General features: G+C 38.4%; 1 protein-coding gene across 1 annotated transcript in view; it reads left to right on the forward strand.

Annotated features, from left to right (window-relative positions):
- The window catches only part of DNAAF6 (dynein axonemal assembly factor 6), a 42,406-nt gene that overhangs the window by 6,498 nt on the left and 11,636 nt on the right, over nt 1-24,272 (forward strand). The window contains exons 3-5 of the mRNA XM_026014923.2: nt 3,763-3,835; nt 5,973-6,078; nt 9,145-9,241. Of these exons, the coding sequence (XP_025870708.1) occupies nt 3,763-3,835; nt 5,973-6,078; nt 9,145-9,241 (276 nt within the window). The remainder of the gene's footprint in view (nt 1-3,762; nt 3,836-5,972; nt 6,079-9,144; nt 9,242-24,272) is intronic.

Raw genomic sequence — 24,272 nt, forward strand, 5'->3', positions numbered from 1 at the left:
ATCCTGGAGTCCTGGGATCGAGTTCCGCATCGGGCTCCCTGCATGGAGCCTGCTGCTCCCTCTGCCTGTGTTTCTGCCTCTCTCTCTCTCTCTCTGTGTCTCTCATGAATAAATAAAATCTTTTAAAAATTTTTGTCGACACATGAAAACAGAACAGAGAATCATTTGAGCCAGATAATGGGGCAAACTACCTTTAGCTTACAAGAATTGACTTCTGGATACCGGCTCACACAGAGCTGTGGAATCTAATTTGTTGGATAGCATTTGGGATCAGGGTAGGTAACCCCAGGGAGGCTTGCAAGCAGCAAGAGACGCTTCATTTTGGGTAGGAGAGTTCCATGAACTCACCTTCGCCCCTTCACAATCACTGCTGGTATTCCCAAAATAATCAAAATGCTTTTAGGTAACCCTCTGCTCTCTCCATTCCCCTGCTCCTTCAGTATCAGCAAACCTTGGCTGTCAGACTATCTACATGAAGGCAAACAAAATTTGGGGCAGAGATCTCCTACTCTTGCAGAATATGTCATATTGCTTTAAATGATCTTAGTGAAGTTGTTATGATGACCAATCTGCCATGAAAAAATCATCTCCAGTGAGCATGCATATCAGTTTGTTCCACCCCCCCCACCCCTCCCCCCACCCCCCGCCAAATTCTTTTCTGCCATTGTGTAGGGAAACAAATGTAAATACAGGGGATCAGATCAATACTGGATGCAACTTTCACCCTCCAGGAAGAGTTTAGGTGGAAGGTGTAGAATTAAGGAAGATGTGCAATGGAAATAAAATTTGTAGATGGTAGCTGAAGCAATTTTGAGATAGGATCCAAGAAGGGCTAATCAGGGAAAATGTAGTAGAGGCTAAACAAAAATCAAGAGATTAATAATAGCATTGAATATATACAACAAGCAGCACCCTGGAGAAAAATTTAGGAGCAACGTATCAATGAGGTTAGGAAGGTAAGTCCATTTTTTGCCACGTTAAGCTGAAATAGAAGGCTACATCCTGGGAAGGGTAGGGCTATGTCATGTACAAAAAGTATATTAAATATTTGAGACACAGCAACGTTGAAAAGAGGTAAGTGGATCTTCTCACTGGGACAGATTCAGAGATAAAGGTTTACCCTGGTAAAACAGCCTGTTCTCTTTGGTGTTTACGTATGGAGAAGTTTATTTGCATTTAGAGGTGATTCTAGGAGAAAGATGAGTGATTATGAGAACAGACAGATGAAGATTATTTTACCAAATGGTATAATTCATAGAGGAAAATTACTGTAATAATGTATGATTCTGTATATCTGGGTTATAAGCAATTTTGAGGTAATTGGTCATTCAGACACTGCAGTACAGATATCATTAGAGGATATAGAATTGGAGTATCAGAACAGTGGGAGAATAATTAATGTTTCTAATGAACTCTTAAATTTTCCAGGAGAGAAATGGCTTTTCATTTTTTAACATGCATTAATCTTGGGAACTGTACAATGATTACAAGAATGATGGTTTTTGGAAAATGCTCTCTCTGAAAACAGCATCAGAACTATTGCAAATGAGTTGGCTTATTTACCCCATCCCCACCATAAATTGCTAAGAATCTGGGAGGTTGGGAAGAGAGTGTTTTTTTTAAACTCACAAGGGGATCTTAACATCTGTTTGAAATAAGGTTCACCACTCCACAGATAATTGTAACAAAGTTGTTCCAACTCTCTCCCATATTGCAAAGTGGCATGAATTTCAATATAAATTTCTTAGATAATTGGGTGTGGGTCCACGCTAAAGGCTGAAATTATTTTCTTAGAGAAACCATTTGCAAGATGGTTTTTAACGTTTTTATTATCCTGGTTCGTTTTTTCACCTGAAATTTTTGTTTTTAATCATTTATTTTCATGAAGTTAATAAACCACAACTCCCCTTCTGTTGTGATGTAGTGATCCAATCATCACTGTGCATGGAGAGCATACTAATTTTGGTCAGCAATGTTCAAGTTTTTCTTTCTACAGATTTTAATTTTCCACAGAAGGAGTCACTCAACAAAACAAGAGGCCCTCATGTTCCAAGAAACGCTTTGCCCTGATTTACTATTAGTATTCTGGTGATTAATAACTTAAGAAAAGCACTATAAGTTTATATGACCTTAGTGGTGAAAAAGAAAAAAACTGTACAGAACACTGTCTTGGGATTTTTCATATAAAAATGCCTGTAACACCTTAACTACAGACCTAGCACTTTTGAAGCACCTTTTGGAAAGGAATGATTACTGTCTTAGAAACCGGTGAGATGTTACAGCTTAATTTCTGATTTATAGCTGTTGGAATAGTTTAGTATAATAAAGACACAGGTGAGCTTTTTCACTGGCTTTCAAGGACAGACACTATTCCTCTTGCCCCAAACAGGACATTGTAACTCCTGTGCATGTCTGAAGTCTTGGGAGATCGAGGCAGGGGCCTGAGCAAAAAGAGCTAGATGTGCTAGTTTGCCAGGATCCAGGGAGAGAAGAATTCGTTGACTTCCAGCAATGGTAAATTGGAGCGGCAGAGTCTGGCATCAGCAAAAACATTTTAATAAAATATTGAGATTTTCTTGAAATATCCAAAGATCCCTGAGAGGGATCAATGAAGTGGTTGCCACTCTTTGATAGTGTAAAATATGTTATATGTACTTATAAAAGTAAAATTGTTCTTTTTTTTTTAATTTTTTTTTATTATTTATTTATGATAGTCACACAGAGAGAGAGAGAGAGAGAGAGGCAGAGACACAGGCAGAGGGAGAAGCAGGCTCCATGCCCCGGGAGCCCGATGTGGGATTCGATCCCAGGTCTCCAGGATTGCGCCCTGGGCCAAAGGCACGCGCCGAACCGCTGCGCCACCCAGGAATCCCTAAAATTGTTCTTGTACTGGTGAGGAGAAGGGCAGTCCTGTGGGGGCGTGCAAAGAGGATGGCGAAATGAACTTACATGGACTAAAGTGGTCCAGCATGTATCTGACACTGTTAATTTGGGGTCGCTGCTTAAATCCATTAGTTTGAGGCACCTGGGTGGCTTAGTGGTTGACTGTCTATCTGCCTTTGGCTCAGGTTGTGATCCTGGGGTCCTGGGATGGAGTCTCACATGGGGATCCCTGTGGGGAGCCTGCTTCTCCCTCTGCCTATGTCTCTGGCTCTCTCTCTCTCTCTGTCTCTCATGAATAAATAAATAAAAATCTTTTTTAAAAATAAAAACAAAAATAAATAAATCCATTAGTTCTGTGTCATGAGGTAGTGTGGCAAGGAATTGTCTCAGGCCCACTGTGGAAAGAAGGAAAATCTGTTATCGGGAGTTTCGAATGAGTTCTTTGCTATCCAAACACTTAAGATCTGAGTTAGTGGCTTGTTTTGGTTTCTATAGAACTTTCCCATCCTTTTCCATCCCCCATCCAACTATGGTGAGATACGGCAAAAACCCAAAAGTGTCGATGCTCTTATACTAATACGTGGTTCTGACCTTCAAAGAGATGAATATGGCTCATTCCCCTATCCGCAGGGATACAGGATTCATTGGGCTAAAACCAGGGATTTAGTCTGATCAAAGATCAGTTCTGCCTTAGGGTCTATTAAACTAAATACTTTTTGAAAGGAAAAGGAAAACACATTCTAAATAATACTTGGCATCTGTTGTATAACAATGATGATTAAATGAGAAGCTCTATGAAATTTTAGATGGAAAGCTTGTCAAATTTAAGTTACACAAGTAGTAATTACAGAATGTTGGACTTTTTTTCTTCTCTCCCAGCCAAATTGTTCATCTGCTTTTGGAGCCATGGGGCCTGGGAATATTGGACCTCCAAACACTGAAGAGCTCAGAGGTAAATTATTTAACAAGCATATAGATCAATATAATCAGTACAATCTTTTCTTTGAGAGCAAAATTATAGGGAGAGTAGTACTAACACTAGGATTTGTCAAAGAGGAACTCAAATAATCATGGAAATGATGGACAGCCATTTACATATAAAGATGTTGTTTTACTCTATTGTTGTAGGTAAGTCATTTTTATATTAATGGAAATTAATTTGCCTTGAATTATTCACATTCATTTTTTGGCATATTTCCTGAGATGTAAAACCAAGAAAGTCATGTGTGGTTAAATAACTTTTTTATTATTTGAGGTCTAGTTACCAAGATGCTTGGTTTCTTCACCTTCTACCCTGCTATATTCTGGCAATTTCACAGAATTCATTAATTCATTCAACAAATATTTATTGAGAGCCTGTTATGTACCAGGTAGTATGAACATCCCTGGGGTATGATGATCAAAATAGAAAAGTCTCTGCCCCCATTGAGCTAATTAATAGTCTTTTAGAGAAAACAATAAAACGAATAGCCGCATAATTTTATCTTGCATCAAAATGCTTGTAAATTAAGGCCCATGGGGGGGACATATATATTGATGGGTCCAATAAATTAGAATAAATATTTGGGGGGAGGTTTTCCCAGCATTTTGGCCTATACATTTTCACAGAGTTGAACATCTTACACATCTCTAAAAATATGGAAGGCTCTAATTCTGTCAAAATGACAGTTACCAGAGGGTGGACAGGGAAAGGAAGTGAAGTTCCTTCATCAATTTAGCTGATTATAAAAGATTTTATCTGGAAAATTGTTTAAAATAATGGCTAACATGAGGTCTGAGAGGATGATTTTAATATTTCAGTGATTATACTCTACATACTCAAGAGTCTCTTTGCCTCATTCACAAGATGTTGGAAGACTAGTTCAAATTTTGATGTATTTCTATGCTGCCTGAATTTCTGATAGCATCTGTCTAATATCTTCTAAATTCTGAGAACAATGAGTCATATGTAAACACTTTTACTTACATCTGTAATTAGGCTTTACAAAGCCCATGTTAGACAGAAGCAGATAATTTTAAAAGAGTTAGCAGTATTGAAAACCTGGTAATCAGGTGCATTTTGGGGATGCTTAAAAGGAGAACTCAAAATAATGTACTGCACTTAATGTTGAACAAATATAAGCAGATCTTTTGCATGCCTTATTTACTTTTAAATATTTAAAGATGACATGTAGATGCCCAGGTACATGCTCAGTCCAACATAAAGGACAAGTAATAAAGATTTTCTTGAAGGCTCACACATCTACATGAGGAAAATAGTGAATTAAAAAAAATGATCCTGGGGGCACTTGGGTGGCTCAGTGGGTTAAGCTTCTGCCTTCCATTCAGGTCATGATCCAGGGTCCTGCTTCTCCCTCTCCCTCTGCCTGCCGCTCTTCCCTGCTTGTGCGCTCTCTCTCTCTCTCTCTCTCTCTTTTTCTCTCTCTCTGTCAAATAAATAAATAAAATCTTTTAAAAAGGTAAAAAAAATGATCATTGTATCCACTGTTTTCAGGTTCTTTAACTGATAGTATTTTATAAAGAGTTATGTCATGCTTGCATGGCAAAGGTATCAAAGAGCTTTTAGATAGTAATACCCAATGCAAGATAAGACATTGGCTCCCCAAATCAGAGTGATTGTATGTTTGATTGGTTCTTTTACATAAATGTTTTACATATGATCCTATCGATGTTTCTGGAAAAAATGTGCAATATTTCTTTGCATATATATGTTATATATTTTTTCAAATAAAATGTTATTTCACATATTAGGTATATATTATACATTATATATGTACACACATGCATGCACATGCACAGATAGGCTACAAAGATCCAGATCAGAATGCTATCTCTGGGTAGTTGGATTATAGATGATTTTATTTTCTTCTTTTTCCTTATATGTCATTTCCAAATTTTCTACTATTATTACAATTTTACAGTGTATTGGTTGTGGATTGATTTAAAAATTTCACACTTCTACTAATTTAGCTTGTTTGGACTAAAACATAAGCTAGTGATTACAAATAGAAAATGTTTTACTTTGATGATCCCAAACTGAGCGTGAAGAACAGACAACAGCCTCAGCTTTATCTTCCCCTTCTCCACAGTCATCCCTCAGAGCAATGATGAAAATGCCGAGGAGATCTGGAACCCAGAAGAGGTTCCAGAGGGAGCAGAGCACGATGACATGTGGGATGTTAGAGAAATGCCTGAGTAAGTCAGATGATGCCAGCAAAGTGTTTGGTGGCTTAAGGTAGATGTGTCATCTGATACCATTCTATTTTTGACAAGATTGGTAAAGTAACTTCTACCACATAAAAGAGAAAACTATGGTGACAGTGCACAGAAGGCATGTGTAATTGATGATTTTTTTCCCTCCTGGAGCAGAAACAAATAATAAAACATGACACCTTCCTTTCAGTTATTATCAAACAAACACTGAAAAATACAGTCATTTCCGTGACAAATTTATATTTAATATTGGCCAGCTGTTTAATGGGGAAATAAGACTGGGAAAACCCATTGAGTTCCAAGCATTCATACAAGCTAAATTATTATACCATGTTTATGTGTCAAAGACCTGCTTTTAATTACTCAATGCTCCACAATTTCGGTAAAAGGCTGTGTTCTCTCTCCAATTATCTATTATTACCTGGACCTATTTACTAGTTATTTTAGGATTATGTTTAATATATTTTGCAGGCAGGCTTAAAGCCTCACTTTGTAGCCTTTTCAATAGTAATTGTGAATATGAATTGTAAATATGAAATTTAGGATTATTATCATGAATAGCCCTTCACTCTGATGAAATAAATCACCCACAATTTCAAGGAACTGAAAGTGTGTTCACATCCATAATTTAAATTAATGGTTAGATACACTAGGCTTTAAATATATGTATTCTAAAATAAAATCTTGATTATTTGGTATAGCTTGAAAAACCAAGGCAGTACTTACTAAATTATAATGTACTTTATAAATTTTTGAAGACTTCTATGGTAAGTGATCTGACAACTTTTATAATTCTGACTATAAAATTGTGTCCAATGTTTTTTTTTAAAAAAAGAAAACAACCCTATGCTTTTATCTTCTACATCAGTTCTGAAAATAGAAGCAGTGGGAGACTGCAGATAATTAACTGGAAAAATGTATCCAGCTTTCAAATAAACAATGTCAAAAAAACCCATAAACCTCATAAAAAAGATCAAAAGGGATTTTAAAACATTTCTGTGTGTATCTTAAAAATGAAGAGAGTAAGGGATCCCTGGGTGGCGCAGCGGTTTGGCGCCTGCCTTTGGCCCAGGGCGCGATCCTGGAGACCCGGGATCGAATCCCACATCGGGCTCCCGGTGCATGGAGCCTGCTTCTCCCTCTGCCTGTGTCTCTGCCCCTCTCTCTCTCTCTCTGTGACTATCATAAATAAATAAATAAATAAATTTAAAAAAAAATGAAGAGAGTAAATCTCAGGTTATGTTTATACAGTACCCACACATCTGTGTGAAAGGTAAGAGGTAAGCCACACATTTGTCATATTGTCTGATGAATGTCAAACATCCATATGTGGCAAGTTCCAAATTTGAGTAAATTTTCACTTCTCATCCTGATGTTTGATATTCTGCAGAAAGAACATCCATGAAATCTTTAAATGAATGAGAACTCCAATAAGGACATGAAAAAAATTACATTTTTAAAATTTCTTTTCTATCTTACACAAGTGCATTTCAAAACGTCCCAGTAGGTAAAGATGAAAATGAGTAAAGAAAGTGAATAGGCAGCTTACAAAAGAAGAATCATGAGTGGCCAAAAAAAAAGTACTAAGGGCCTGAGCTAAGTCACTGGTCTTGGGGAGAAGTATGAGGGCCCTTATTTGAAAGATTCTTAAAGGAATCAATGGTATTTAATTAGACATAATAAGTGAGAGGAAAGCCTCAGAAACTATGCTGAGGGTACTGACTTGGGTGAGCAGGTGAATAGTGAGGCCCTTAATTGTGATTAGGAATGAAGGTAGAGGGGAAGCAGTGAGTTTGGTTTTGGACGTGTGGATTCTGAGGTGCCTTTGGGACATCCAGGCAAATGTATATAGTTGGAAAATGCATCTGGAGATGGAGAGAAGAGCAGCAGCTAGAACAAATCCATTTGGGAGTCATGGGCATATGGATCAATACCTTTCTGTTTTGCTTTAACCTGGCTTCACCTTTGTAAATATCAGTTAAATGTTATAGTCTATTAAGAAAAAAGTGCCCCATATCAAATAGCTACTTATTGTGTGTCTTGTTCAAACTCAGAAAAATCCCTTTTTAATTCTTGGGCAATCCTATTTGCAAGTGGTCAGAAGGTCGAGGTAGTCTTTTAGTCCTCCTATCCAGAGATTTAGCATCTCTTCATTAGGGGAGAATTAAATGGAAAAAGATCATTTGTAAATGTTTGCTCACTTCACTCCACCTAAAAAGATGGGGCACATTATGGCTGTTTCTTTCTATAAACCATTATATCCCTAGGGATCCAAATTTGGGGGCAAGGAAAGATTTGTGAATTGTTCATGTGTGAGGTGAAATACCAGGAAAATCTTTCATTGGACTAAGAATTCTGTAGGCCTAGATTCTGAATACTACAAGGTAGTTGTGCTGAATGCATTATCAGTATTTCTATTGTACAATTTTAGAGCCAGAAAAAAAGGTTGTAGAGATCACTGAGTTCAAACCTACCCCTCTCCCATAGATTGTAAAAATCTGGAAGCAGACAACCCCACAGGTTTGTGACATGACCAAGGGCACACAGTTAATGACAGAAACAGATCTATACCTGGATTTTCTAACTCTACTCTGTAACTTAAATTCAGCAGATGAGAATTTCCACCTAAACATCAAACTCTGGGTTCTGGGCCTACTATATTTCTGAGCCATCACTTTTCAGGGAAAAAAAAAAAAAAAACCTTCTTTTTTTTTTCTTCTACTTTTAATCTTATTAGAAGTTCCCTCAATCCACTTTATTTGTATAGCTCTAAAACAATTAAACTTATTTTTTCAAAGAAGCAAATACACTATAAATCCTGCTTTACAGTGTCAAGTATTTGTTTTTAATGGTAGGTATTTTTGACTGAATTTTCTAGACTTCTATTCCTTTATGTTCTGCTACATGCCTGGAGAAACTGTCAGCACTTATTTAGTTCTTTTATTTTTTGTAATAGAATGTCCACATAATTTTCTAATTTTTTTTTCCTCTGGGACAGAAATTTGCTCTTTCTCTTGGGTCCCTGTATCATTGACTTTTTTTTTTCAGATATGAGGTTATATTCAAACAGCAGGTGGGAACTGAGGATATATTCCTAGGATTTTCGAGAAAGGATTCTTCATCCGCATGTTGTGAAGATCTAGTGGTGAGCCTCTCTATTTTCTCTATGACCCTGATGGCTACATTTACTAACTGTTGTATACATAATACCACAGGCAAGGCAGTAAACTCTTTAAAAATAGTGGTTGTTATGTTTTAGGTACTAAGGGAATAATGGGATTGACAGTTTAAATTGTAAACACAAACTAAATTACATATATGGATAAGATTTACAAATAAAAATAGTAGAATCATAGGATGTGATACACTATTTCTAGTCCTATGAAAACTGCCCTTCCCTGGATCTCTTTTATCTCTTCTATCTGTATTTTTCTAATGACTCAGCTGACATTGTGAGACTTAAAAAGGGACTTTTTTCTTACTTTTGGATCCGAACTTCTGATTTAAAACTCTAAAACTCCCTTATCGGAATGACACTGTTTCTGTGTAATAACAACAGCAATACCAATGAGATCAATAAGATCCCCTTACTTCTACTTATTTGAGCCTCAGAATGATTGAAGAGTCTGGACCTAACCAAGAAGGTGGGGTGCAACTCGTTTTGGCAACCTACATTAGTAATTTTGGTGTAGAGAATTATTTTCCTGAAGATCAGGGGCTATGCATTTATCTTTTCCCCTCCCTCTTTATGAAACTCCACTGTATAGAGTATTGAGGTACCCATTGGAGATGCTTTGCTTAATATTTTTTTCTTAAGCAAATGATAAATGGAGTCTCTCTTTTGCATGAACTTCAGGTTTTCTCTTATTAACAAAATTTAAGACATTGAATTGAATCAAGTAACACAATGGGAATAGTGAGTTTAAGTACCTCAGGAGATTTTTCAAACTAATGAGTTAAGGTTTAAAGTGATCTTGAAGTAATTAGCTTCCAGGGTTTTACCAGTAATATCCCAATTCCTCTCTTTTAAATAACTGTAAAATGACAGTTTTGATGTCTACGATTGAGGATTGCTATAAACTATGGAGAAATTCTAGGCCCTAAGTAAATAACTGCTGTGAGCCTTTCTCTCTCCTGTAAAGTGCTACTAGTATTAATAATAATTGGTTATTGGAAACCAAATTATACCTCAGAGTAGGAGTATACAATTTATGTAAAACTCAACAAGTAGGGGATCCCTGGGTGGCTCAGCGGTTTAGCGCCTGCCTTTGGCCCCGGACGTGATCCTGGAGTCTCGGGATCGAGTCCCACATCGGGCTCCCCGCATGGAGCCTGCTTCTCCCTCTGCCTATGTCTCTGACCCTCTCTCTCTCTCTCTCCTCTCTCTCTCCCTGTGTCTTTCATGAATAAATAAAATAATCTTTAAAAAAAACTCAAGTATATACAGAAGAAGACTTGATCCCTCCCTTTAATGAACTTCTAATTGGGGAGACAGAACTCACATAAATGAAATCATCTTATTAATAGTTAAACTCACTGTTGACAGTTTTAAGTCTACCAGGAGTTTAGAGGGTTTGGATAAGGCATGGACAACACTGAATGGAAACCACATGAAGTATCTGTTGGTGCTATGGCACTTCACCACATATACAATGTTTTTTTCTCTTGCTTTTTCTTCATATATGCAATTTTTAAATACTTAGTGAGTACAATTGCATACTAGGCACTGTTCTAAGTACTAGGGATACAAAGATAAATAAGATAAAGTCATAACCCTCAAGGAATTTACAGTAAAAGAGGTGGACATGTAACAAATCATTGCAATTCAGTATGGTAAGTACATATTTAAAGGCATAAACCAGGTACATGGTGACATAAGGCAGAAAGGGATCAACACTGGATAGACAGGATTTTTCCAGCAGCAACATTCCAAGAAGGGCATTTCAAACAGAGGTAAAGCACTTGGGAAGGTATCCAGGCATGAAATAACATGGCCTAATTGAGTAAGTTGTGAGTATAAGAAGAGTAAAGAATAGCTGTGGACAGTGGCATACTGGTAAGCTGACTCTCAAAAAAGAAAAAAAAATCCCTGATTTGTAGCTTGAATTTTATCTTGTGGGCATATTAATGATGATATCCACCATCATTGCTTAACCCCATTGATAAGACTCAGACTAAAGAGGCTGTTGACCACATTTCAAGTATTTCTTGCTCAAATTTATAAGCTTATTATTCCTGTTGATAATATGGATTTTCTCAGATCTAAGATATCATCAAATTGCCATTTATTTAATAACAAAGGAATAACATTGATTGCATAAAGCACCCCAGTATCAGAAATACCAAAGTGTGGGGGAAATTACACCTTAGAACTGGCTAAATTTGTCATTTGGAGGCTTGACCTGGTGTATATGTAACAATCCAAAACAGAAACTTTAAGAAGAAAGAAGACCTCTGTTTAAGCTGAGGAAGATAGTAGCACAAACAGTCTAAGTACAAGGAGTGATTTAGGGTTTAAAATTCACAAAGAAAAAAAAATTCACAAAGATTACCCTTTCCTGTATCCTCCCCAGACTCTAAATAAGAGAGCAAGTTTCATGAGTCTTAAATTAAAGTGATTGTCCTAAACAAAATTCTCAGTTACAGATATATATGTCTTCAGCAAACCTTTTGTTCTTTCCTTCTAACCTCAAGCCAAAGAGCTTCATTATCTAAAGTTTACCTGCTGCTCCTCTCCCAAGTTTGTAGCTACCACTCTTCCCTTGCCTTAATCTATATTTAGTCATTTTATGCTCTAGGTAAAAATTGTACAACATGATGATTTGATACACATATACATAGTGAAATGATTACTGCAGTCAAGCTAATTAATGTATCCTCTCCTCACACACTTACCATTGTGTGTGTGTGTGTGTGTGTGTGTGTGTGTTGAGAGCACTTGAAATCTACTCTCTCAGCAGATTCCCAGTATTCAATATGGTATTGGTAACTATAATCATCATGCTGTACATTAATTTTAGAGCTACAGCTAGGTCAGTGGTTTGCAGGTTTGTTTTGTTTTTAGCTGCCAACCATTTTCTTCAAACAAAATTTTATGAGAAAGCCCAACATATAAAATACATAAAAGTACCACTGCCTTGGTTAAAAGGGTACTCTCACTCATGAAGCAGCTCCTAGGAGAAAAACTGGGGCTCTTTGGAACATGGTTTAAAAGATGCTTATCTAGCCTTTTCTCCTTATATTATGGTTAGGTAAATAAGGTATCAAATACTCATATAAATTAATGGAAGAATAATAAGAGCTAGAGGGCTTTTTCCCTCCTGGATAACATGTATGTTTTTCCTTACATTTCATGAGTATAATGCCCCTGTATTGTTCTATTTTACTTTATTTTAATTTATTATTTTTATTGTCTCTTTTGTTCTCTATACTTTCCGACCCTCCCCACAAGAATCCCGTTATAATGGGTTTGATATATATCCTTGACTATATATCCTCAAATACATATTTACCATTGTTTGCTCTACTTTTTAATTCAACACATACTTATTGAGCACTTACTATAGGCCAGATACTTGGTATACAGTGTTGAATAAAATAGATAGGTTTCTCTTTCTCACAAGGAGCTTACTTGCTATCAAGAGATCAAGCAGTCTATAAGCAGCAGCACAGACTTCCATAGATCCATCCAATAAGGGAACAGTGAGCCCAAATAGATATAGGTTTTACTTACACAGGCAGGATAAGCAAGATCAGCATGGTGTCAGCTCCCCATGTCCTCTTGCCCCACAGGACAACATCAAACTAAAAATACAAGATGACAGGTGACATGAGCAGTAGGGCAGTCTGTTGCTGAAGAGCCAACTCTAGACTGTAGCTAAACTGTTTCATAGCCTGCATCTGTACCCAAGAGGAGGGAGGTAGAAAACCCTTATGCCTTATTGGAACCAGGGAGTAGGGTGAGAAACCGCCTCATGGTAGCCTCCTACAAGATAGGGAGCCTCCTACAGGGTAGAAACACAGAAAAGAAACAGCCTTGAGGCAACTCCTCACAAGATTGTATATCTCCCCATGTTCCAGGAGGATCACAGGATGTTCTGCCAGGACTTGGGGCAGATTGCAGTTGAGACCTGCCTATGTGGCCTATGTGGCCTATGTGGCCTATGTGGCCTATGTGGCCAATGTGGATAGTGCAGGGTCACTGGAGTGCCATAGCAGAGCCATTTCCCTAAATTTACAGTCTATGAATAAAGGTTTTTATCCTGATTGCTTTCACTTAAAATTATATAATAATAATACTAGCAAATAATTTATATAATGCTGATTATGTGCTAGGTATTTCTCTGAGAGCTTTGCAAATAGTAAATTATTAATCCCCACATCAACCCTATAAAACAGGTGCTATTGTTTTCATTTTATGGAGGAGGTTGCTGAAGCACAAAAGTCAAATAACTGGCTTAAGTTCACACACTTAGAATTAAGCAGAATTATGATTTGAACCCAAACAATTTGAATTTGACAGAAGTGCGTATAAAATGATGTAATGCAAAGAAGTAATCCAAGCAGATGTCACAATACAAGGTGGAGTTTGGCCTGGACATTTGAAGTACATAATATTTTGCCAGGATGGAAAAGCTGCTGCTGTTGAAAGTATATGATGTGTTTTGAGAGCTATTTGTGATGTTCTGGAACCCCAGAAGGTACTGGCATGGAGCAACAAAAATAAAATGGAATAAGCTTAGAGCTAGTCATAAAAGCCCTTGAAAGCTATGGATCGAATTGTGTCCCCCCCAAAGTTCATATGTTGAAGCTGTAACTCCTGTTGTAATGGTATTTGGAGATGGAATCTTTGAGAGGTAATTAGGTTTAGATGAGGTCACAAGGATGGGGCCCACTTGATATTAGTGCCTTTCTACAAAGATGCCAGAGAGCTTGTTCTGCTTAGTCACGGCAAGAAGGCAGCTTTCTGAAAGTTGAGAAGAGAGCTCTCACCAGAAACCAACTATGCTGGCATATTTAGCATGCTCAGAATTCCAGTCTGTAGTATTTGTTATGGCAGCCCCAGCAGACTAAGACACCATGAAATTGGGCATTAGAGTTGCAAAATTTCCAAAAGCAGGTGAGTTAAACAATTAGATGTGTATTTCAGAACAACTCTAGTGGCAGATTATGGTGGACAATTTGGCAGAGATGATGGTAGGAGATGAGTGTGAGTTAGGGAGATTGGTGGTGGGAAAACTAGTTGATAAACAATTGCACTAATGCAGGTAAAAAGGTAGGAGCCTGGAGTGTGGCATTGGTGATAGAGAGCAAAGTAGACATTTCAGAGATACTATTGATAGGATTTAAAAAGTTGTCAAATGAGATATGTAAGGGAGAAACAGGAGTCAAGAGTTCCAGCTTGGGTGACTGGGTAAATGGTGATGACATCAATCAAGGTATGGGAATGTTAGTGGTTTGCCTCTGGATGGTAGTCTTAGAGGTGGTTTCTATTTCTTTTTGCTCATCTGAATTTTCCTTCCTTTTTTTTAAAAAATACTTACCATCTATTGCTTCTGGAATAAGAGTAAACCAAGATTGGTTTTGTTTGTGGTATGGGGATACAGGTATGAAATGCAAAAGAAGACAATTGCTTCTTGACCTTTTGGCTAAGATAAAGTGCAAAAGAAGACAAAGTACTAAGAGAAAAAACACTAAGTTTTGGTTATATTGAGTTTGAACTGCCTGCAAGAAATCTTGTTGGAGGCATCCAGTAGGCTGTTAGAAATATAAATCTATGTGGAAATCAAATACAGGGACGGGAGATGTTGATTTTCAGAATTGGTATTTGCTCTCTGAGGGATTAGAATATATTACCACTGAGTGTTGCCTTTGCATTGGGCTTAGAATGAAGTAGAACTGATTTTAGGTAGCACCTGTATGTTAGGAGAGGGCAAGGTGTTGAGAGGAACACTAGGAGACTAGCAGAAATGGACTGAGGACAGAATACATACCCCTTGGGATGGGGTCAATATTCAGAGACAGAGTTCAAACAGAGGCATTGGAAATTCTCACTCCAGTTCCAAGCCGGGTACTGAAAACCAAAAGGATGTGGATCAGTGAAGTGAGGTTGAGACTGTGTCATGGCTATAGAGATAAAACAATGATGATGGGGGAAGCCAAAAATCTGTCATAGAAACAAGGTGGGAAAAAATAGGAACCTGCCTACCCCTGAGATATAGGGCTGACTAAAGTACCTGACCTCTTGGGTGCCAGTTGGGGGCTGTAGGAAAAGGAACTTTAGGTATCAAAGTATGTAGGAAGATAGCCTGTCTTCCCTATAGGATTATTTGTGGTAGGAAGGGGGATGGGTGCAGTGGAGAAGTAGATCAATGGATTCCCATTTTCACCCTTGCATGTTGAACAGCAGATTATCTCTAAAATTCAAAAGTAAATGGGCCTACGATTATTGATATTCTGCCAAAATGACCCATAGTTTGTTCTAGAGGAGGGGAAAAGCGTCCTGCATGTAGTTTGATGCTCTTTTAAGCTGCAATGGATACATATTTTGGTTCTTCTGCTTAATGCATCTGTATTGATAAGGGGAGTTTCTGATGTGACCTATAAAACAAGAAACTAAGCCTGTTTCTTTTTCATCATCATCTCTTCACTGGGATATGAGCCTTGTTCCATCTCTAAATCTCACTGAAAATGCGATGAGGGTCAGGGATGGGATAGGAGTAAGTCACTATCTGGCAGATACAACCAGGAGTCACATGTTTATCACACATTCTCATCTTAGAAATGGCTATCAGTCATTCTGAGCAAAGTGTCTCCCTATCTTCAGAGAATTCACTTGTTTCTTGAGTGGTCTACTTCTCAGGTCCTGATTTCCCTCTTAAGGTTAAGTCAGTCATATTCATTTACTTTTAATTAATAAATAGATTTGGCTGCTTGATAATGGAATGTATTATCTTTTTCCATATAAATTCACACATTTTTTGTAGGCTTTCTGGTTATGCTAACCTTATTTGATTGGTTACATATCAGACTGTGGTCACAGAGAAGGATATTTGAGCTGTAATACAATTCCTTATTATCAGCTCAAGGCAGCACAGTAAGCCTTCATTTCAATTTCTAATAGTTCTCAGTAATATATGTACCTTTATAGTTAATATCATAGCAGTCTTTCATAATGATGGTAGGGGATAAATACTTCCTTAAAAGCAAATCTAATTGTATGGATTTAATATATTTGTGATTATGAACATTAGATGTATTTAAATTTTTAAATAGTACCAAAATTGGTAGAGTTGAAAATACAAGTCTCCCATAATGAGAGATAGATGCAGAGTACATATGGGGGGGAGAGAGAGAGATGGGGGGAGAATTTGAGATGGGCTTAGTGTCAGGTGTGAAATAAGAGTGAAAGGTGTCTTACCCATGTTACTTGGTTAAAAAAAATTAGTAATTTTACATTTTGATGATGCCATTTTAAGGAGGCTTCATCAAAATATCTGAATCATATGGTCCAGAATCCTTGAACCAGAACTGGCAGAAACTTCTGAATCTATGCAAACAGATTAACAGATTGACAGATTGACCCTAGGAAAATGCCAACATTTGAAGGATAGATAAGGAAGAGGAACTGAGAAAGATATTCATAGATGGGGGAAAGCTGTAACAGTATCTACTGCTATATAGGAGTAAACCAGAATTAAAGTGCAGAAGGAATTTTTAGATTCATCAGTTAAATCTTTGGTGACCTTTGGAAGACAGCAACTTCAGTGGTGTAGTGTGTGCCAACACCAGATTGAAGAAAGCTGAGAAGGAAAAAAAAAAAAAAGAAAGCTGAGAAGGGAATAAGAAGTGAGGAAGAGGAGGCAGCAAATGTAGATCATTCTTCGAGGAAGTTTAACAATGAAGGAGAGGAGACAGAAGAGATGGTTGTTGAGGAGGAGGCAGTATTTAGGGGTATTTTGTAGGATAAAAGAGAATTAAGAATGCTTTTCAGACAAAGATTCCTTCATTTGCTTATGTAATATTTATTGAGTGCCTACTGCATGTCATTAGAGTGAGTGAACAAATAGGAAAAAAGTAGTCATGGTATGGGCCCCCAGAAAACTTTTAGAAATGGATGGCAGCATTTTTGGTTATAAGGTATTATTGACATTTAGTACTTAGGGGCCAGAGATGTTCTAAATGCTGAAATAAGAGGCATAATCCTAAAAACTGATAGTTATCTTCCACAAAATTAGGAAAAGAGAGTTTGATGATATGAGGATGACCACCCAGCAGTAGTCTACCCTTTTGATTACTTCCTCCTTCTTAAAACATGTTTTTTCTGTACGTTAATGACTCCCCTCACCTGTTTTTTTTTCTATTTTTTTGTATATTTTTTATTGGAGTTTGATTTGCCAACACATAGTATAACACCCAGTGCTCATCTCATCAAGTGCGCCCCTCACTGCCCGTTACCCAGTCACCCATCCCTCCACCCCACTCCCCTTCCACTACCCCTAGTTCGTTTCCCAGAGTTAGGAGTCTCTCATGTTCTGTCACCATCTCTGATGTTTCCCACTTATTTTCTCTCCTTTTTCCCTTTAAACCCTTTCACTATTTTTTATATTCCCCAAATGAATGAAACCATATAATGCTTGTCCTTTTCTGATTGACTTACTTCACTCAGCATAATACCCTCAAGTTCCATCTATGTTGAAGCAAATGGTGGGTATTCGTCGTTTCTAATGGCTGAGTAATATTCCATTGTATACATAGACCACATCTTTATCCATTCATCTTTCAATGGACACCGAGTCTCCTTCCACAAGTTGGCTATTGTGGACATTGCTGCTATGAACATTGGGGCACAGGTGTCTCGGTCTTTCACTGCATCTGTATCTTTGCGGTAAATCCCCAGTAGTGCAATTGCTGGGTCAGAAGGTAGATCTATTTTTAACTCTTTGAGGAAGCTCCACACAGTTTTCCAGAGTTGCTGTACCAGTTCACATTCCCACCAACAGTGCAAGAGGGTTCCCCTTTCTCTACATCCTCTCCAACATTTGTTGCTTCCCGTCTTGTTAATTTTCACCATTCTCACTGGTGTGAGGTGGTATCTCATTGTGGTTTTGATTTGTAGTTCCCTGATGGCAAGTGATTCAGAGCATTTTCTCATGTGCTTGTTGGCCATGTATATGTCTTCTTTGGTGAAATTTCTGTTCATGTCTTTTGCCCATTTCATGATTGCATTGTTTGTTTCTTTGCTGTTGAGTTTAATAAGTTCTTTATAGATCTTGGATACTAGTCCTTTATCTGATATGTCATTTGCAAATATCTTCTCCCATTCTGTACGTTGTCTTTTAGTTTTGTTGACTGTTTCTTTTGCTGTGCAGAAGCTTTTTATCTTGATTAAGTCCCAATAGTTCATTTTTGCTTTTGTTTCCCTTGTCTTCATAGATGTATCTTGCAAGAAGTTACTGTGGCCAAGTTCACAAAGGGTGTTGCCTGTGTTCTCCTCTAGGATTTTGATGCATTCTTGTCTCATATTTAGATCTTTCATCCATTTTGAGTTTATCTTTGTGTCTGGTGTAAGAGAATGGTCTAGTTTCATTCTTCTGCATGTGGCTGCCCAATTTTCACAGCACCATTTTTTGAAGAGACTGTCCTTTTTCCAGTGGATAGTCTTTCCTGCTTTGTCGAATATTAGTTGCTCATAGAGTTGAGGGCCCATTTCTGAGGTCTCTATTCTGTTCCATTGATCTAGGGGTCTGTTTTTGTGCCACTAATACACTGTCTTGATGATCACAGCTTTGTAGTACAACTTCAAATCCAGCATTGTGATGCCCCCAGCTCTGGGTTTCTTTTTCAATATTCCCCTGGCTATTTGGGGTCTTTTCTGATTCCACACAAGTCGTAAGATGGTTTGTTCCAACTCTCTGAAGAAAGTCTATGGTATTTTGGCAGGGATTGCACTGAATATATAAATTGCTCTGAGTAGCTATGAGCTCTGAGTAGCTATGACATTTACACAATATTAATTCTTCCAATCCACGAGCATGGATATTTTTCCATCTCTTTGTATCTTCCTCAATTTCTTTCAGAAATGTTCTATAGTTTTTAGGGTATAGATCCTTTACCTCTTTGGTTAGGTTTATTCCTATGTATCTTATGCTTTTGGATGCAATTGTAAATGGGATTGATTCCTTAATTTCTCTTTCTTTGATCTCATTGTTAGTGTATAGAAATGCCTCTGATTTCTGGGCATTGACTTTGTATTCTGCCACACTGCCAAATTGCTATATGAGTTCTAGCAACCTTGGGGTGGAGTATTTGGGTTTTCTATGTACAGTATCATGTCATCTGCAAAGAGGGAGAGTTTGAATTCTTCTTTGCCAATTTAAATGCCTTTTATTTCTTTTTGTTGTCTGATTGCGGACATAGTGAATAGCAGTGGTGAGAATGGACATCCCTGTCGTGTTCCTGATCTTAGGGGAAAGGCTCCCAGTGTTTCCCCATTGAGAATGATATTTGCTGTGGGCTTTTCATAGATGGCTTTTAAAATGCTGAGGAATGTTCCCTCTATCCCTACACTCTGAAGAGTTTTGATCGGGAATGGATGCTGTATTTTGTCAAATGCTTTCTCTGCATCTATTGAGAGGATCATAGGGTTCTTGTTTTTTCTCTTGTTGATATGGTCACGTTTATTGCTTTTTGAGTGTTGAACTAGACTTGCATCCCAGGGATAAATCCCACTTGGTCATGGTGAATAATCTTCTTCATGTACTGTTGGATCCTATTGGCTAGTATCTTGTTGAGAATTTTTGCATCTGTGTTCATCAGGGATATTGGTCTGTAATTCTCCTTTTTGGTGGGGTCTTTGTCTGGTTTTGGAATTAAGGTGATGCTAGCCTCATAGGAGGAGTTTAGAAGTATTCCACCCCTTTCTATCTTTCTGAACAGCTTTAGTAGAATAGGTACTGTTTCTTCTTTAAACGTTTGATAGAATTCTCCTGGGAAGCCCTCTGGCCCTGGACTTTTGTGTCTTGGGAAGTTTTTGATGACTGATTCAATTTCTTCCCTGGTTATTGGCCTGTTCAGGTTTTCTATTTCTTCCTGTTCCAGTTTTGGTAGTTTGTGGTTTTCCAGAAATGCGTCCATTTCTTCTAGATTGCCTAATTTATTGGCGTATAGCTGCTCATAATATGTTTTTAAATTGTATTTCCTTGGTATTGGTTATGATCTCTCCTTTTTCATTTATGATTTTATTAATTAGAAACTTTTCTATTTTGTTTTTAATAAGGCTGGCTAATGGTTTATCTATCTTATTAATTCTTTCAGAGAACCAGCTCCAGGATTTGTTGATCTGTTCTACAGTTCTTCTGGTCTTTATTTCATTGAATTCTGCTTGAATCATTATTAAAGCTCTTCTGCTTGGTGTAGGTTTTATTTGCTGTTCTTTCTCCAGTTCCTTTAGGTGCAAGGTTAGCTTATGTATTTGAGTTTTTTCCAGTTTTTTAAGGGATGCTTGTGTTGCGATGTATTTTCCGCTTAGGATTGCTTTTGTTGTATCCCAAAGATTTTGAATGGTTGTATCTTCATTTTCATTAGTTTCCATGAATCTTTTTAATTCTTCTCTAATTTCCTGGTTGACCCCTTCATCTTTTAGCAGGATGCTCTTTAACCTCCACGTGTTTGAGTTTCTTCCAAATTTCTTCTTGTGATTGAGTTCAAGTTTCAAAGCATTATGGTCTGAAAATATGCAGGGGACAATCCCAATCTTTTGGTATTGATTGAGACCTGATTTGTGACCCAGTATGTGGTCTATTCTGGGGAAAGTTCCATGTGCACTTAAGAAGAATGTATACTCAGTTGCATTCGGATGCGAAGTTCTGTATATATCTGTGAAATCCATCTGGTCCAATGTATCATTTAAAGCTCTTGTTTCTTTGGAGATGTTGTGCTTTGAATTTCTGTTATTTGCAGAAAGTGCCGTGTTGAAGTCCCCCAGTATTAGTGTATTATTATCTAAGTATGTTTTTACTTTGGTTATTAATTGATTGATATACTTGGCAGCTCCCACATTAGGGGCATAAATATTCATGATGGTTAGGTCTTCTTGTTGGATAGACCCTTTGAGTATGATATAATGTCCCTCTTCATCTCTTACTACAGTCTTTGGCGTAACCTTTAATTTATCTGATATGAGGATTGCTACCCCAGCTTTCTTTTGAGGATTATTGGAATGATAAGTGGTTCTCTACCCTTTCATTTTCAGGCTGGAGGTGTCCTTAGGTCTAAGATGAGTCTCTTGTAGACAGCAAATAGATGGGTCTTGCTTTTTTATCCAGGCTGAAACCCTGTGTCTTTTGATAGTCATTTAGCCCATTCATGTTCAGAGTTATTATTTAAAGGTATGAATTTAGTTGCATCGTAATACCTATTCAGTCCCTGTTTTTGTGGATTATTTCTTTGGGTTTCTGCTTTCTTTTACAGGGTCCCCCTTAATATTTCTTGCAGAGCTGGTTTGGTGGTCACATATTCTTTCAGTTTCTGCCTAATTGGAAACTCTTTATTTCTCCTTCTATTCTGAATAAGAACCTTGCTGGATAAAGTATTCTTGGCTGCATGTTCTTCTCATTTAGGACCCTGAATATATCCTGCCAGCCCTATCTGGCCTGCCAGGTCTCTGTGGAGAGGTCTTCTGTTAATCTAATAGTTCTCTCCACATAAGTTAGGTATCTCTTGTCTCTTGCTGCTTTAAGGATTTTCTCTTTATCTTTGGAATTTGCAAGTTTCACTATTAAATGTCAAGGTGTTGAATGGTGTTTATTGATTTTTTTGGGGGGACCTCTTTATCTCCTGGATCTGAATGCCTGTTTCCCTCTCCAGATTAGGGATGTTCTCAGTTAAGATTTGTTCAAATATGCTTTCTGGCCCTCTGTCTTTCCAGGCGTTTTCTGGAACCCCAATTAAACATAGATTTTTTCCTTCTGAGGCTGTCATTTATTTCCCTTAACCTTTCCTCATGGTCTTTCAAATGTTTTTCTCTTTTTTTTCCTCAGCTTCCTTCCTTGCCATCAACTTGTCTTCTATGTCACTCACTCTTTTCTACCTCATTAACCCTCATCGTTAGGACCTCCAATTTGGATTGCATCTCACTTAATTGAGTTTTTATTCCAGCCTGATTAGATCTAAATATTGCGGTCATGAAGTCTCTTGAATCCTGTATGCTTTTATCCAGAGCCACTAGTAGCTTTCTAATTGTGCTTCTGAATTGGCTTTCTGACATCAAATTGTAATCCAAATTTTGTAACTCTGTGCAGAGAGTACTGTTTCTGATTCTTTCTTTTGTGGTGAGTTCTTCTTTCTAGTCATTTTGCTCAGTGCAGAGTGGCTGTATGAGCAGGCTGAGTCAAGAATATCAACCACAACCTAAATAAATTTCACCCTAGATGATTCTGACAAGGTCAGAGACCAGAAATTGAAAACAAAGATCAGAACGATATAAAACAAAAGGACCAGTAAAGTGAAAAACAAATTTTAAAACAAATTAGTAAAAAATAAAAGGCCAAGAATCCCAAAGAAGAAGAGGAAAAAAAGGAGAAGAAAAAAAATGGGCAGGGGCTGGGAGATGGTGGTGGTGACGAAGTTGTAGTGGAGGCATAATGCAGTCTAACTGAGGAGTTCTAGAGGGTGATCCTCTTGGTTCTGACTTACTAAGTTCTGTATGTCAGAAGATGCTCAATCCCAAATATATTAAACAGAAATACTTGTAGAAGGCCCCACCATTGACCACCAAAACATAAATTAGATAAAAGAGGGGGGCAGAACAGGAAGGAGGAATCTCACAGAATGAACCAGCATGGTATACCACTTGGTTCTGGATGCATGCTGGTCATGTTTTAGAAGGTATTAATTTACGCCATTGTAGAACAAAATGAGGCAGAGAAAACAAAATACACAAAACCAAACAAAAAAAAAACATATCTTGTATATCTCCCCAAATTAAGTTGAGTATGTTGAAGGGAATCTAGAAGTGGAAAATATATCTAGGACCTGTAATTGTAGAAATATGATAGTCAAAAAGGAAGAATCTTAAAAATGAAGAGGTAGGGATCCCTGGGTGGCGCAGCGGTTTGGCGCCTGCCTTTGGCCCAGGGCGCGATCCTGGAGACCCGGGATCGAGTCCCACATCGGGCTCCCGGTGCATGGAGCCTGCTTCTCCCTCTGCCTGTGTCTATGCCTCTCTCTCTCTCTGTGTGTGACTATCATAAATAAATAAAAGTTAAAAAAAATTTAAAAAAAAATGAAGAGGTGGCAAAATATTGTAGTTAAGGTGGGCAAAGAGAAAAAAATGGAAATTTACAGTCTTATATAAAAACGAGTTGTACTGGAAAAAGGAAGAAAAGAAAAAAATAGGAAGGGTACCCTCTAGTTCTATATACTGTAAATCTCTAGACTTCCCTTGAAGCTTTCCAGCGCTGCTTGGTCAAAAACTCGCTCTTCCCCTGTCCTTTCAGCTGATCTTCTCGGGGAGGGGCCTGCTGTGCTGAGTCTCTGGTGTGTGCACCTGAGGGAGCTTCCCCACCTCCTGCCGGGTGCCGGGCTCAGTGGGAGCTGTTTACCCCCAGAGGCCTCTGTTCCCTGGCGGCCCTGCCTCTCCCAGGCACAGGGTGACAGAATGAGGGACAACAACACTGGCAGCGGTCAGCTCTCCAGCTCTGGAATCAGCTCCCGCAGTAACTACCACAGTCTCCCAGTCTGTACTGGCCTGGATGCTCCCCGGCTGGCAGGGGGCACTGATCTGCACAGCTTGGGGGCGCCCCGCGGCAGGAGAGTCCTCACTGTCCTGTGTCCTCCCCGCCTCCGCCTGTCCCAGGGCGAGTGCAGGATCATGGGCTTTGTCTGCTGGGTGCTCTGGGATCTGGGGCCTGTGCTGCTGGAGTCGCGCTCCCAGGGCCTCGGCTCCTGAAGGCAGCAGGGCACAGACCCCTCCATCCAGAGCCCCCGCCTGACCCACCGGCTTTTCCCCAGGCCTTTACCGAGATCCGCCCACAGTTTGTGCAACGCTTTCCCCCAGCACACTTCCTCTATTATTGATTCAGGGAGACTCTCCGGGTTTTTCTCCAGAATCACTGGGCATTCCTCATCTCCTTGGCCCCAAGGCACTGTTTTTTTCTCTCCTGCCTGAAGTTCTC

Source organism: Vulpes vulpes, chromosome X (assembly GCF_048418805.1).
Source record: "Vulpes vulpes isolate BD-2025 chromosome X, VulVul3, whole genome shotgun sequence".
NCBI classification, from domain to species: Eukaryota; Metazoa; Chordata; class Mammalia; order Carnivora; family Canidae; genus Vulpes; species Vulpes vulpes.